General features: G+C 37.1%; 1 protein-coding gene across 4 annotated transcripts; it reads right to left on the minus strand.

The window, feature by feature from the left end:
- Positions 1-218: 218 nt before the first annotated feature.
- Positions 219-11238, minus strand: recql (RecQ helicase-like). Of its 4 annotated transcripts, XM_051688985.1 has the most exons (16): positions 11105-11237; positions 10743-10797; positions 10117-10344; positions 9842-10021; positions 9521-9627; positions 8982-9180; positions 8750-8916; positions 8559-8634; positions 7725-7873; positions 6936-7053; positions 6685-6823; positions 6379-6470; positions 6060-6276; positions 4933-5062; positions 1763-1908; positions 1261-1400 (listed from the first exon to the last, which is right to left on the minus strand). In XM_051688985.1, exons 2-15 carry the CDS (start codon positions 10756-10758, stop codon positions 1786-1788), a joined length of 1941 nt encoding a protein of 646 aa, XP_051544945.1. In that variant the 5' UTR covers positions 10759-10797; positions 11105-11237; the 3' UTR covers positions 1261-1400; positions 1763-1785. The 4 variants fall into 4 exon arrangements, with proteins under 4 accessions (XP_051544943.1, XP_051544941.1, XP_051544944.1 ...); XM_051688983.1 differs by lacking the exon at positions 1763-1908 and having other exon boundaries at positions 219-1400; positions 6685-6775; XM_051688981.1 differs by lacking the exon at positions 1763-1908 and having other exon boundaries at positions 219-1400; positions 11105-11236.
- Between the last annotated feature and the right edge of the window lie 4612 nt (positions 11239-15850).

Here is a 15850-nt window from a genome sequence, read left to right on the forward strand (position 1 = left end):
AGATTTAGTTTTTACAAATGAAGTCATTATGTGTCCAGACTTTAATTCAGTATGATGGCTGATTCTTCAAGTTTCAAAATGAATCCTTCCCATGCAAAGACTATAGTTGATTTTGAGTGGGAGGTTGGGTTGATTTGAGGGCTTCGTCATATGCTATTAATAGCCATCATTGCCTATATAGCCCAATGCAAAAGACTGCAAACACATAAAACTGAACAACACAAACATGAGTCATATTTGTTTCAAATGTTCTCTATATTTCTGTGCAACAAACTAACCCCAAAGCCAAATTAAACATAACATACATATTCTGTATGTTGATATATAATGTGATGTAAACAATACAGCAGCAAAACACATCCCTGAAGCAATTGTAGCAGGTGATTCTGTAAGCACTTTGCAATTACAGCAGTGAAAAAGTATGTTTTCTTTTACAAATAAAAACTAGCTAATTAAACAGGGAGAAAATAATAGGCTACAAATAGTGACGCCGGTTTATTACATATGACACTGATTGGTTTTGCCCAATGCTTGACTTTTACATTCCTAAAATAGTTCTGGATGATTAAATATGCTAAATATAAAATTGGGAGAAAAGGAAAAAAAAAAAAAAAGAAAAAGTTGAGAGACCGTTTTAAGTGTTTGTGAATAAAATATTGGAAAGGACTTTTTAATAAACAAAAAGAGGTCTAAAAGTGCCTCTAGCAACATTAATCACCGAATTAAGTAAAACATAATGAGTATAAAAATAAAAAATGTAGGTTAGGCCTAAACAACAAACATTCAGAACACAATCACTGTATGAGCTTTCTTCTCATACTAACACGAGTCCATAGATTTCTTGCACCTCTGGTTATGGTTGTCCTTGATGGGAACTGAATGCTTTTGAAGGGCTCCATCATACATGTCAGCATTCCAGGCTGGGAGCTTTGCAAGTGCTCATGGGAAACGTAGTTGATCCTTCTTAATTGTTTTCTATAATAACTTCGGAGATGGTGTAACTCCTCCACAGCTGCTGCGGATGTAATGGAGATCTCTGAAGGTGTGCTCATCAGATCTGGTTTTGGCTGCTCAGCATTGGCAGTGCAGTTTGATTTAGTAGTAAGTGGTTTTTGCCTTCTTGATGTTGATTGTTGTTTAGGGGTGTTCTGAAGACCTTTGTTAGTTTCTTCTTCTTCTTCAGTCACACTGTTGTGTTGGACTACATTGACCTCAACATCAAACACTGAGGTTTGCTTTACAAATTCACTCGCTTCTGAAGCAAGATCGTCTATCTGGCTCTGAGCAAGCCTCTTCTCCATGTTGTGGTGGTCCTTGTGGATTTTAGTTTTGTCAAGTCTCTTAATGGCAGTCAAGGCCGTCTCTACTTCCTCTTGAGACTCACCTTCTAAATGAACATCCTGAGGAATGAGAAGAGGAAATTAGAGATCTTTTCCTGGTTAAAACATATTTGAGAGGAAAATAGAGCTATAGGGGTATGGTAGGGTTAGTGGCCCATGCAAAGCATAAAAGTTTGTTAGTGATGATAATATTTAAAATGATGTACTTTGATAACCAAAACACCACAAATTTCATAGCCAAGAAATAATTTACTTTATGAACTCTGGGATGCAATAAAGATAATAATTGGGATGTTGTATAAACATGAGCAGAAGCAAGAAAAAAAAAGTGGTAGATGTATTCCCTCATTAAACTCTCAAATGTTTCTTAGACAATGTCTACATGCTGTGGCTTGTGTGAATATTGGGTAAATGAACTGTACTTTTGGTCGCTTCTCCGTACAGACTATGGAAGGGCATCTTTCTTGACTTTCTTGGCCACAGATTTTTTGCAGTCACTGTCAACAGGTCTTTTGCCTTCTACTTTGGTACTACTTTTCTCCTCAGCACTTTCTGACATTCTCTTTACCTGTGGGGCGGCACAAGAGCTCTTTACCTGTGGGGTTCTTATAAGTCATTTGGCTGAATGGGTGGGTACTATAAACTGTAGGAATACAAAAGATACAGGTGTTACAGCATCAATGAAGGATAATGTATCTGAATTCAGATAGACGGGGAGAAATGATATCAACATCAGGAAAGGTTTCACTGCAAGGGCAATCCATCAAAGACATGATCGGCAAAGGCTTGTATTAGACAATACGTTTGTAGCTGGTCCAACTCAATTGTGACTGGTACACATCATGTTTTGGGACAGAGCTGTTCAGAGTATGATTAGAGAAATCCCTCACTTCTTCGCAAAGGATTTTGATTTAAGGAGATGATCTTTGACAGCTAACTTCCTTACATGAACACTGATTATTAGTCTAGGTTGAAATGTGTCTACTTTTGAGGGACAAATCTTTCGTTTTCAACCTGATGCAAAGAAAATTAGTAAAGAACATTAGATTTTCTTTTGGTAAATAAAAGTATATGAAATATTAAGGAAAGATTTAAAGCTGAAGTACGTAACTTTTTCAGTGTTAAAAATACTTTTTCCTATCCCAGCTTATTATGCAGAGACAACTACAAGTAAGCCATTCATAGGTTAATTTTCTCGAAAACTGTAAACACTGTGTCTCTGTGGCGCTCTAAAAATTCCTGTTAATTGTGAGCAACCTCAAGAGAGACAAAAGCATTGACTCGACCAATGGCGTGAGTTGGGGGCGGGACTATCTGAAAACAGCAGACGAGGGACATATAGACCAATCCTTTGACAACAACACCGCTTACATCACACACGGAAGTGGAAGAAGAAATCATACACAAACAGTAAACTTTTAACGGATTCAGTAGTTGAAAAATTATTTCGAGGGTTCTAGTAGATGGACGTGGCTTCAAGCCACCAACAGAGCTGACTGGACTGAGGAGATCATTTCAACTCACTGCTTTGCAGCAAACGTATAAAGCGAACATTATTACAGATAGGTTTCTAACTCATATCATTATAATAACTGTATAGCTAAGAATATTTATTTATGATGGTTTTGTGTCGTACTTTCGTTTAATCGTCTAATCTAACACAACAGTCTATCGACTTTTTGCCACCACGTACTGTTGTATTGTAAACAATAGGATTGGTCTATTCAGAAAGCTGTTTTGAAAACATTGTTTATTTTTGCAATTACGTATGGTGGCGCTAGTGTTGCAGAAATGACATACTTCAGCTTTAACAAACAATTTTGATGAAAAGATTAAAGTTTTATGTGAAAAAGAAACACTACATCTAAAGACTGTAAATTTGTGAAAATCATACATGAATCACAAAAATGCACGGTTTATATACAAACAAACAAAAAGTTTAATGAATGTGTTAGTTTCTGGGGGAAAAAAAAGCATTTATAACTTTGTGAATTGTGATGCACACCTAAAAAACTCTGATGACATCTACCTGTAACTAAGACGGGAAGAGGCATAAAACAGATGAACAAAAAAAAGAGCTCAACAGATACAACACAACAGAGACCAAAGGCCAGATTCTATACTGTAAATACAACTGGAGTTATACAAATTAAATGAAGCAAAAATTCCTTTTCCACAGAAAACAACATAATAAATGAGTTATTATTTCTGTTTTCATGTGGCCAAATCTAACAAGAGAAAGACCCTGTATCCTCATGAGACCCGAGCATGACTGCTTTGTGCAGTTTCCATTTCCCTATTTGATTTTTAACTAGCAGCACCTAATAAACATTTAAAATTCTAATGCAAATAGTTTTCCTAAAAATTACAGATTTATGTCCACATATGCGGACAGTGAGACTAAGTTGTGAAATTTTAAATAATACCAAGCTAAAGAAAGTCAGATTGTTTTAATTAGATTGTTTATAATGTTTCAAGGACTGTTGGACATTACTGCTGATTTTCTGTAAAGCTGCTTTGGAACAATGTGTACTGGGAAAAGCACAAATAATAAAATGATAAAATACAAATTATTTGACTTGATTTGACTTATCATATTTTTTTTACTCTGGCAACAAAATCTCAATGTTCTCTCTTTGCAGTGTCAAACAAACAAGTGATACCAAGCATTTTACCAATCAGAAATTAGCATAATTAATTCAGATACAAGTAATGGCCAGCATCGTCCAATCACTTCCAACCATGTTAAAATAAAATTATACATGATAAATTCTGAATCTATGTACTGATTATCATTGTCCCATGTCTGTCAAACATGTTGAGTGATCCAAACATCATCTGCAGCCTGAAACTGAACTTTTGATAGGAAGTTTGGATTTAATACACTTGCCTCCATAGAGAGCTATAGGATGCTCCCTTGCTCCCTATTTAGTGAATGACATAACCTCCCGTGTGCTGTCTGTCTGCACTGGTCTCAGAACATTTTGAAATGCACCGTATTTTCATCCTAACTCCATATAAATCCTCTGAAAACAAAATATTTATCAAATTGTGAAAATGCACAGTAAATATAGGATTTCTAATGAAAACTATTGTGTACATTGTGTTTGGCACTGTGGCGTTTCGCGATAAATTGCTCAAGTTTTAAAAAATGGCACATCTGATGAAACTAAAAACTTTATTAGGATTCTTACCAGATGTAGTTTTGTTGGCATTTCTCCCAAAGACAAACTCCGCTATGATCGGCGCCATGTTGTTTTGTCACATGACTCCATACGTTGAAAGTTTAACTCTTTACCGACAGCCCAGAGTCTCCTGGACTGAGATCAGTCGGTTTAAATGACATTAAATCATGCGTTGCCTAAAGCGAATGTTGACACGTCCACGCATTTGTTTGCAGGGTCGCACGAGGTTATAAGGTTACAGCAATTTGGAAAGAATCTGGCCAATTGTCACCACTGAAAAGATGTTCAGGCAAATATTGACAATCAAACAACCAAGAAAAAAAAAAGGTTTAAATCTAGAATTATGTACATTGGAAAAGAACAAGGAAAACATATAAGCAGACCCCTTGCACGGCTGCTAATCTTACTGTGCTGTGTGACGGCACTCTCCTCTTCATCTTCATAGTGATGGAGTGACTGTCGTTTTTCAGGAGAGCTGCTTTACGCCCCAGCTTCAGGTAGAAGTGGGTTGTGTAGGGAGTGAAGCTAAAGTCCTCACTAATTAATTTAAAGGGACATGAAGAGAAAATAAGAATTAATCAAAGTGTAAAACTCAACAAAATGCAGAGGAGGTAGCTCGTATAGCGAAAAGATTATTTAACTATTACTTAAAAGGTTAGATCATCCAAAAAATTAAATTCTCTCATCATTTACTCACCCTCATGCCATCCCAGATGTGTATGACTTTCTTTCTTCTGCAGAACACAAATGAAGATTTTTAGATGAATATCTCAGCTCTGTTGGTCCATACAATGCAAGTGAATGGTGACTAAAACTTTGAAGTTCCAAAAAAGCACAAAAGGCAGCATAACAGTAATCCATACAACTCCAGTGGTTTAATCCATGTTTTCTGAAGCGATCCAGTTGGTTTTGGGTGAGAACAGATGAAAATGTAACTCCTTTTTCACTGTACATCTTGACAGAAGTCTTCTTGGCGATCATGATTTCAAGCTTGATTACTCTTGCTATGCGTCAAGCACTAGAAAGTGTAATCGGGCTTGAAATCATGATCGTACCTAGAGACAGCAATAGGAAGATGTACAGTGAAAAAGGGGTTACATTTTTGTATGTTCTCACCCAAATCCAACTGGATTGCTACAGATGACATGGATTAAACCACTGGAGTCTTATGGATTACTTTTATACTGACTTTATCTCCTTTTTGAACCTTCAAAGCCCTGATCACCATTCACTTGCATTGTTTGGACTTACATAGCTGAGATATTCTACCAAAAATCTTAGTTTGTGTTCTGCAGAAGAAAGAAAGTCAAACACATCTGGGATGGCATGAGGGTGAGTAAATGATGAGAGAATTTAATTTTTTGGGTGAACTATTACTTTAAATAAGTCATCAATTGTAAATCTTAAATACGATAATGATTTCATTACATGATATGGGTGAACAGACAGTAGTTTAAGTGATGTTCTGAACCATTTTAAAGCACTTTAAAAACCTTTTCAATTCTACATAAGCATGAGAGCCACCTGAAAGTACCTGAAGTATCCATGCAACAAGAGGTGAATGATAACGCACTCCATCTCCAAGCGTGACAGGGATGTGATCTTTGTAGTTTTGCGGTGCTTAGCAGGCCCCTTCCCCATCCAAGCATCGCAGATTTTCAGAGGGGTCAACTTTTCTTCCATAGATCTGGCCAGCTCTACTATCTCAACAACCTGACGTGCATGCTTGGTGATGTCCATTGTGATGTAGTCTAAGAGAGAAGAAGAAAAAAAAAAAAAAAACCACAATTTGACCAAGGTCTAGTTACAGAGAGTTTTCCAGGTTCATGTGGCGTAAGAGAAACTCAGCTCACCGTTGCCATGACGACACACATCACACATTTTGTTGCACTCGTCATCATTCCAAACTTCATCAAAATGAATTGCCATCATAGCACGCCGACACCTATTAGCACAAACGGCATACTTAAATTAAACGGCAGTCGTACAACATAGAGTATAGGCCACATGGAGATATGTTGCCTTGAAAGTCAAAGGCAGAAACAACACAACGTTTCACAGACAAGGTTTTGAATCTGAACACTGGTATGCCACAAATATTGTGTATTATGACACACATTGGTCTTAATGAGCTCTTTTTGAACTATCAGAACCAGTACCTGTCCACATTTTGACAATAAGCCACCATATTCTGTAGCTTCTGCTGCCCAGTGTTCTCCATCACAACCATTGTGCTTATTCTGAAGATGTCTGAAAACCCATAGAACACAATGCAGTCAGCTGGACCGTCATCCCTCCCTGGAAAAAACATTGGTTTAACTACAGTATTGTTTCCTATTGAAACTTCTTACATTTAGTTGGGTTGGTTAGGACAGAATGTACAGTAATTCAGTGGTAGGATGTTGCTTACCTGCACGTCCACTCTCCTGATAGTAATTTTCAATGGACTTGCTAATTGTGTGATGGATAACAAATCGCACATCAGCCTTGTCAATGCCCATCCCAAACGCCACAGTGGCAACGACAACCTGCACAAACAAAATCAATAACAACAGAAGTTAAAGAAATATTCCAGGTTCAAAACAAGTTAAGCTCAATCAACAGCATTTGTGCCATAATGTTTATTACCACAAAAATTTATTTCGACCTGTTCCTCTGTTTCTTAAAACAAAAAGCAACAATCACTGTTACAGTGAATCACTTACAATGGAAGTGAATGGGGACAATTCTTGGAGGGTTTTAATGCAGAAATGTGAAGCATATAATTTTATAAAAAGTACTTACATTAATTCTACTGTTAAAACTTGTGTCTTATTTGAGCCGTAAAGTTGTTTAAATCTTAATTTTTACAGTTGTTTTTTTTTTTTTATTGTTTAACTTTACACAGAAAAGGTTAGTAAGTGATTTTATCACACTTTAATCATGTTAACACGCATATTGTTTACGTCTTGTGACTATACTTTTAAATTAGTGAGTATTTTAACATTTACAGATTGGCTCCATTCACTTCCATTGTAAGTGCCTCACTGCAACCCAGATTTTTGCTTTATTTTTATTTTTTTAAAGAAAAGAAGTAATGTGGTAATCAATATTATTAGACAAATGCTGTCGATTGAGCTTAACTTGTATTGAACCCGGAATATTCCTTTAAGACATAAGGACATATCACAGCAAAACAACTGTAATTGTGTATTTAAACCTGAATCTTTTTGGTGGACCATCGTTGATGAACCAGAGATTTGTCTGCAGGCTGCATGTTGGCGTGGTACGGCTGAGCAACAATATCCCTCTTCTGCAGGTCGGTAGCCACAACTTCTGCATCCTTCTGGGAGAATACATACACAATTCCTGCAAGTATAATGTGAAACATGCATTTATTTGTTGGATTTCTCTTTTTAAGTTGGTTTCACATTAATATAAATTCAAAATGACTGGTATCTTTTATTCCAGAATGCTGAGACAGTAAAGAAAAATAAATAAATAAATAAATAAATAAATAAATGAATAAGTGCAGTGGACACCTTGTATTAAAGGGATAGTTCACCCAAAAATAAGAATTCTCTCATCATTTACTCACGCTTATGCCATTCCAGATGTGTATAACTTTCTTTCTTCTGCTGAACACAAACAAAGATTTTTAGAAGAATATTTCAGCTCTGTAGGTCCATACAATGCAAGTGAATGGTGACCAGAACTTTGATGGTCCAGAAAATCACAAAGGATTGAAATATTGATCTGTTTCTCACCCAAAGTAATTGTATCGCTTCTGAAGACATTGATTTAACCACTGGAGATGTATGGATTACATTTATGCTGCCTTTTTGTGATTTTTAGAACTTGAAAGGTCTGGACACCATTTACTTGCATTGTATGGACCTACAGAGCTGAAATATTCTTCTAAAAATCTTTGTTTGTGTTCAGCAGAAGAAAGTCATACACATCTGGGATGGCATGAGGGTGAGTAAATGATGACAATTTTTTGTTTTGGGTGAACTATCCCATTAAAGCAACTGAATTACAGAATAACAGGCACCTGACTGGTTTTTGTATCTTCCCCTGATTAATGCTGCAATCTCATCTATACAGTCCTCATTATCTTTAAAACGAACCTGCAGGGATTGAGATGACAAATTATGAATTATTCCAATTTTATTGACATATTCAGTACTCAGTTCTGAAAACATTATTCAGCACTTTTTTTGAAGAATGCAACGATATGCTTGCCTCATAATAAAGGTTTACTCTGTTGAACGGTGCTGTCAGAGTGATGGGCTCTTGAACACACAAAATCTTCTGGCAATCTTTAAGAACGTTGCTGGTCGCCGTGGCAGTCAATCCGACCAATGGAACCTTTGAGAACTGCCGCTTCAGAATCCCCAGGAGCTTGTAATCTAGTAAAGGAACATTAAGTGTTACAAGCTTTATTCTGCCTGGATTAAAAAAAATCAAATTTTACCTGGCCTGAAGTCATGCCCCCATTGACTGCAACAGTGAACTTCATCCACAGCGATGCGTGCCAGTAGACCCATGTTGTAGGCCTTCTCCAGTTTTGACATCAGCATCTTGCTCTTGGCGATTTTCTCCGGGGTTACATACAGCAATTTGAAGGGGCTGTTTTTATCCAACATGCCTGCCAGGATCCACTTGGATTCCTCCTGCAGAGGAACGTGAATATCAGTGCATTGCCTTCCACCAGTCATATTATTATTATTATTAGTGATATATATATGCTATATCTGATATATTGTCCACCTTGCTCTCTATACATTTTGTATTTGTATTTATTTTTTAAATTAGGGACAATACACATTCATTAACATCATGTCCACGAAATGTACCAGATTTAGCCAAAATGGCTCATTTTCATCCCTGGGCAGGTTGATGTTAAAGGAGAAAAAAAATATATAACTCGACCAGTCATTATTATTTATTATTTAGTCATTATTGTTTAACTTGGAAGTGTCCCAATATCTATGAGATTCTGGAACATCAAACCTTTGTACTGGAGGCATTTAAAGTAACTGCAGAGACATTAATGGACTTCAGATACATCAGTTGATCTTCCATCAGAGACACCAGGGGAGCGATAACTAATGTAAAACCTAAAAGAAACAAAGAGATATTTATGCTAGAGCATTCGAAATACATTCTTGATCTACATCAATGTTTGGTGAGATGCTCTTGGGCCCGTCAAAAGACCTGCCTGACATGAATGTTGCATGGTTGCAATAATATTTACAAGCAATAACTTCTGGTCACCGTGACATTAGTTCTAAACAACTGCTAGATAAATAGAGCGTGACAGTGTGCATGTACCCTTAGAGCAGAGGGCTGGCAGCTGGTAACACAGACTTTTCCCTCGTCCGGTGGGCATTACCAGGAACAGGTCTTTCCCTGACATGCTGAGATTAATAGCTGCTAGTTGCAGTGGCCGAAATTTGGAGAGCTTGAATACACTCACCAGCTTCTCCTGAACTTCTTCTGACCAGGAGAAATCTGTCAATGAAGGGATAAAATAGAAAAACTCATGCATATAACTTTGATATTCCTGGAATGTCATTTCCGCTCATAATGGACAACATGGGAGATACCTGACTCTTCATAGTGCTTTAGGTCCTGTTTGCTAAAAGAGGGTTTGGAAGGTTTAGGAGCTTTGCTGGATCCTGAGGGCTGGGCGGAGCTGCAGTCTCCCTCCAGGATCTTGAGAAGTTTGTTCTTCCTGCAGTTCAGCTTCTCCTGTTTCTCCAGCAGCTCAGAGATCTGAAGTGCTACCATCTCCAACTCTGCCTCCACGGAGTCCAGCTCTGCCTGAGCTTCATCTGCAAATAACAGGACTTTAGTCTCATGCACAAAGATATGGCAAGCAAGCACATGCGCTACTTCCCTGCAAACCTCCTAGACAACACACAGATTACAGGTATCACTGCTGATGAATTCCCTCCGTGTCTCTCACCTCTGCATCTCTAATGAGATGAGCTTCACAGAGGGATGTAATGAGGAAAGTCACACTAGTATGTTTGCCTGCATCACTCCTCAAGAGAGTAATAAGAAATATCCTGACAGCCTAATTCATCCTCTCAAATCCACACATTTTGACTTAGTTTACATTACTTCCTATTCTTGACAATAGTCAAAATGTGTGATTTATTTGTGTGTAGGCAAATACTATCTGATCCATGAATGCTAACTGAACGATTTCTAAATCAGAGACACTTACCAATGTCATTGGCCATTTTATGCAGTTATTCTTCAAGGTCACAACTGAAATGAAACTGAAAGGATGATAGAAAGACACAGGATGATGTTAGAAAACTGCTAAAATGCTATAGATACATTACATTGATTGAGTTTGGACTTGCATGTCATTTCCCTAGTAAAGACTTTAAATAAAGTGTACACTTTTAAGATTACAGAAACGTTTTAAAGAAACACACACATACACCACTGATGATCTATCAGTGCATACTAGTAAACGACTCAAACCCCTTATAAAGTGTACAAATGCGTATCCTGAGTAGGGTGCACTTTAAGAAATAAATAAAACTCCAGCTGCATGCTAAATACTTCGCATAAACTCACCTTTTGAGTGCTCAGAAGTCTGCTCCGTTTTCACTTTCTCTTGTTTGCACCAGATGAAGTCCTCGTTGCCCCACGCGACCATTGATCAGGGAAACGACAAATCACAGGCCTGAGAAAATACAGGGGCTCCAGACAAAATAAGAGTCTGTGAAAATAAAATCACGTAATCATATCATATATGATCCATGAAAATAATTACATGTAGGCATGAAATTAATGGAAGATTAATTGTGTGCAGTACATAGTTTTATATATGGAATGTATTAGAAATGATTCGCACCCGCAAGACTGTTAAACTTTTGTAAACCAGGAAGTAGATTTTTATTTTTCAAAATAAAAGTCAATTAACGGCGCGTGTATTTGAATATGACGTGAATATATGTACGTACCAGAATCGTGGTATAATTAATAATTAAAAATGTAATTGTATATTATCAATTGTGTTGTTTAAATACATGTATACATTATAATTAAATATTTTATATAGACACAAAGGTTTATTACAACGTTATAGAATGCAATTAATAGAAGATTTATTGTGTACTACCTAGTTTTTCTATGGAATGTATTAGAAATTATTCACACCAACAAGACTATTAAAAGTTTGGGAGTCATGATGATGAAACTCCTGTTTTTGTAGTTGTTCTTAGAGGACTGATTAGCCGCTTATATGAGGTTACATGCTGCTGATATGCTGCCTTTATGTGCTTTTTGCACCTTTAGTGTTCTGGCCACCATTCACTTTCATTGTATGGAGCTACAGAGCTGAGATATTTTTCTAAAAATCTTCAAGAAAGAAAGACATATATATCTGGGATGGCATGGGGGTGAGTAAATGATGAGAGAATTTTAATTTTTTTGGTGAACTATCCCTTTAAGTGCACTGAGCTTTGGCATGTTTCAGACATGGGACAGTCTTGCTGATGTTGCGTGCACGCGCATTTATTGGGACAGGGCAAATGTATGTATGAGAATCCTGATATAATTCTGTGGTTCTCAGCCTTTTTGACTCCAAGGCCCCCTATTGGCCAAGGCAATTTTCGAAGTCCCCAAATGGAGGTTCATTAAGATATTTCCTCTGGTACTTCTGCTGTATTGATAACAAAGTTGCTTGTTTTCTAATGTCAATAGATTAATAATTAATTGTAATTAACTTTGTGATTCCAGAAGTTTCAAGAACTGTATGTTTTTCAAAACAAAAAAAACAAAACAAAAAACACACACACACACACACACACACACACACACACACACACACACACACACACACACACAACACACACACACACACACACACACACACACACACACCGCTGTTAAAGGGAGTTAAAATATGAAATATTATGTCCGTTTACTTGTTGTTGTTTTTTTTATTATTATTTATTAAAACATTTTTAGATTTATCATAACAATATAGATTATTGTTATATTGCTATATTATTGCTTATAAATAATTTTAAATAAAATTAAGTTATCTTAAGTCCCCCTTGGATATTTGCTGAGGCCCCCTGGTTGAGAAATTAATTGATCATTAATAATATAATTATATATTATCAATTGTGTTTTATTAAAAAAATACATGTATAACTTATAATGTAATTATATATTTTATCAAGACACAAAAGTTATAAAACATTATATATTTTAAGCAAAATCATTAAATGTCATCTTTCCATTAGAAGACATAGTCCCTGACAGTAAACGGTAACGTTGCGATGTAACAAAAATAATGGTCAGCTATGGGTGCTGCGCAGTAATACAAACAGTAGCTAGGTGAAGAGGTGAACGGAACTATTCTTTTTATGATAAATATTTACATGTGTTGTAATCAAGTTGCAATATTTTATGACTGGTTCCTATAGTTTCCTATTGTGAACTTATTCAGGGGCAATGTCCACAACCTCCACAAGAGGCTGCTATAAAACAATAAACAAATTTTATGGTGTCCTGGCTCATCAAAGTTCAAACATATGAAAGAAAAGTTTCTCCTTACACCCTTTCTCTCCTAAGAGCAGGGCCGTAGCTAGTGGGGTAAAAGGTGGTAACGATTCTAGGGGCCCACAGGTCCAGGGGGGCCCACAACAAATTCTAAACATTATTTTTTTAATAGGAAAGGGGCCCTGAGCACTATACCGTCTGGAGGCCCAGAATACCTTGCTACGGCCCTGCCTAAGAGGACAAGAGATACTTTTCTCTTTTACTCCTATTTGAATTTAATTGAAATGTAATGAAAATCCACAACGAGCCTGTGAATCATGAAAGACAGCTCGTTGGCTGGTTGTAAACATCTTGTATTCTCTTAAAATTGAGAGCATTGTGATATTCCATAGCTAATAAAAAGGTAAACTATGTACTGTGGGTTTATATCAAACTGTTTCTTATTGCTTGTTTGATGCTTCAATGTTTCAAGCATTACAGCAATGTAGCTGCTTTGTTATTGTTTTCCTGTAGCGCCCTTCTGAAAAGACCAGCTTAACCAGCATGCAATTCTAATGCTAGTCTACACTGGTTTATGTTGATTAGTGCTTGTTTGGTGCTGGCCAGCATAGCCATGCTTTTCACCAGCAAAACATTGACTAGCATGGACTTTCTGATGAAGCTGGTTAGGCTAGTTTAAAAGCCTGGTGGGGACACCAGCACACCAGCATCCCATGCAATGGTGGCACGCTGGACAGGATTGCCTACCTTCCAGAGCACTGATGACCCTGGTAACTAAGATGTGCCCAACATGCATCAATCAAATTCCTTTAAGTCATTTTCATGGGACAAAAACAGATGAAGAGAAAAACAAAACAAAACAATGTGGCTGCTTCGAAAAGAACTCAGCTTAAAGAGAAGTTATTTGAATAAAACTCAAACAAAGTAGTTTTGCAATATGCTTTGCTTTGAGTTCTCTCTACTCTGTCTGGCCACTTAAGTGTTTAAGGCCCAGCTGTTGCATACGTCAATGCGACACTTATTTTTCCATCAAATGCTATGTCCACTTTTGTCTGCCTCTCATATTTCTAACAAGCACAGTGTAATTAAATGTCATTAATGCACAGACAATCGCGTTTCTATGGTTCAGACATCTGAATGTACAACAGCATTGAGAACAGCGATGGAGGTCCAACACAGAGGATCTGTTCTCACAAGCCTGAGCAGATGTGCTCTGTGACATTTAGGCGCTGCTTTAGAAAAAATCCCTCTTCTGATCATTTTGAACTAAATGTTAAATGAAAAGTGAAATTAGTTGTTGTTCAGTATGTCCTGAGCTCTACTGTCATGGGCAGTTCAGAGGTACATTAGAAGATAAAACTAGTTTTACAGGCTTTACATACATTCATACATACCCTGAGTGAGTATATATTCGACTTGAAGTTTAATATGTCATAAATTCAAACGCTATATCTACTGATTTAGTAAAAACCTAACAAGTGTTTTGTTTGAAAAAATGTGCTTATCCTATCCTTCTTTAAAATAAATGCCACTATGCCACTATTTTGTTATGGAATAATGCATTGGCATTCATACATTTTTAAGTGCATGTTAAGTTTACAAAAAACACATTTTGGGGCAACTGACAAAACTTCAAGAGGATGAAGCAAAAGTGCAGAAAAAGTTAATCAGTGTTGACTGATAGACGTAGAACAACTTCTATGCACATGCTCTGAATGTGGATTGTCTCACAGCCCTCGGCTCAGAGTCCACGGGGTGCTGAAAAATCAGCTCTGGCCCTTCCTCTGCTATTGTACGGGCTCTTTTCTTACACATAAAGACTAGAGAGACACAGAGAGAGGCATTGCTGGAGAGGGTGGCAGAGAGGGGGTCAAGGGAGAGTGAATGAAACATTTTGGAGGCTTTCAGTGGTGCAGCTCTAAAAGAAGGGATGAATGAGTGAGGGAGTGACAGAGAGAGACAGAGGGAGAAGTAAGGAGAGTGAGAAAGAGCAGGGGGTCGAGCGGGCAGCCACATGGGCAGTTCTCACTCAGGATAATGAGAGTCTTTTCTGCAGCACTTAACCTCCAAACGGCACGCTGGGAACCCACAGCCGTGCAAGCTAGTCCACACAACAGCCACGCTCGGACATGCTCGCCCATCGCTTAATCAAATTTTACACCCAGCTCAGTGACCCCCCTCACCACACGTGGCCCTGACAGCCTCTCTCCCAGGATCACGCTCACCCAGAGGCCAAGCACAAGAGAGGAAGAGAGAGAATGTTAATGAAGATGAACAAAAATCTAAGAAAATAATCTTGCAGACACAAGTGGTTTTCTGCAGGGCTTCATTTAAGCAATAGCATGACACGCAGTGGAGCCACTTCAGCAGTGACTATATTCACAATATCACTTGGCTTCATGTGCCTTATTACTTTTCTAAAATGGTAACTACATAATAAAAGAACATTAAGGACATAAACTTTCATTTAAACATTATTTTATTCAGAAAAGTCATAAAGTTATTAATTCATTAATCAATCTTTCCACTTGAAGAGGGGTTTTAAAAACTTTGATGCCAAAGACCCCCAATTGATGATTCCCCTCCCCAAAATATAAAAAAAGCTATATATTTGTATGTATTAAGACCCATTTATATTGTGTGAGAAAATAAGCATAGTATAATAAAGACAACGTTTTCTTAGTAAAATTAAATAATTGTCTTTTACATGGTTATTGTATTAAAGCTAAATGAAATTATTAAAATATATATGGAAAATGTTAACTTTGTATCAAGTTGACGGTGTATCTATTTTCTAACCACTATTAG

Source organism: Myxocyprinus asiaticus, chromosome 45 (assembly GCF_019703515.2).
Source record: "Myxocyprinus asiaticus isolate MX2 ecotype Aquarium Trade chromosome 45, UBuf_Myxa_2, whole genome shotgun sequence".
NCBI lineage: Eukaryota > Metazoa > Chordata > Actinopteri > Cypriniformes > Catostomidae > Myxocyprinus > Myxocyprinus asiaticus.

Coding starts and splice junctions, on each gene's coding strand:
- recql (XM_051688981.1), bottom strand. Junction 9,628..9,841: donor GCCAGCCCTCTGCTCTAAGG/GTACATGCACAC, acceptor TGTTTCTTTTAG/GTTTTACATTAGTTATCGCT. Junction 6,471..6,684: donor TATTGTCAAAATGTGGACAG/GTACTGGTTCTG, acceptor TTGTGCTAATAG/GTGTCGGCGTGCTATGATGG.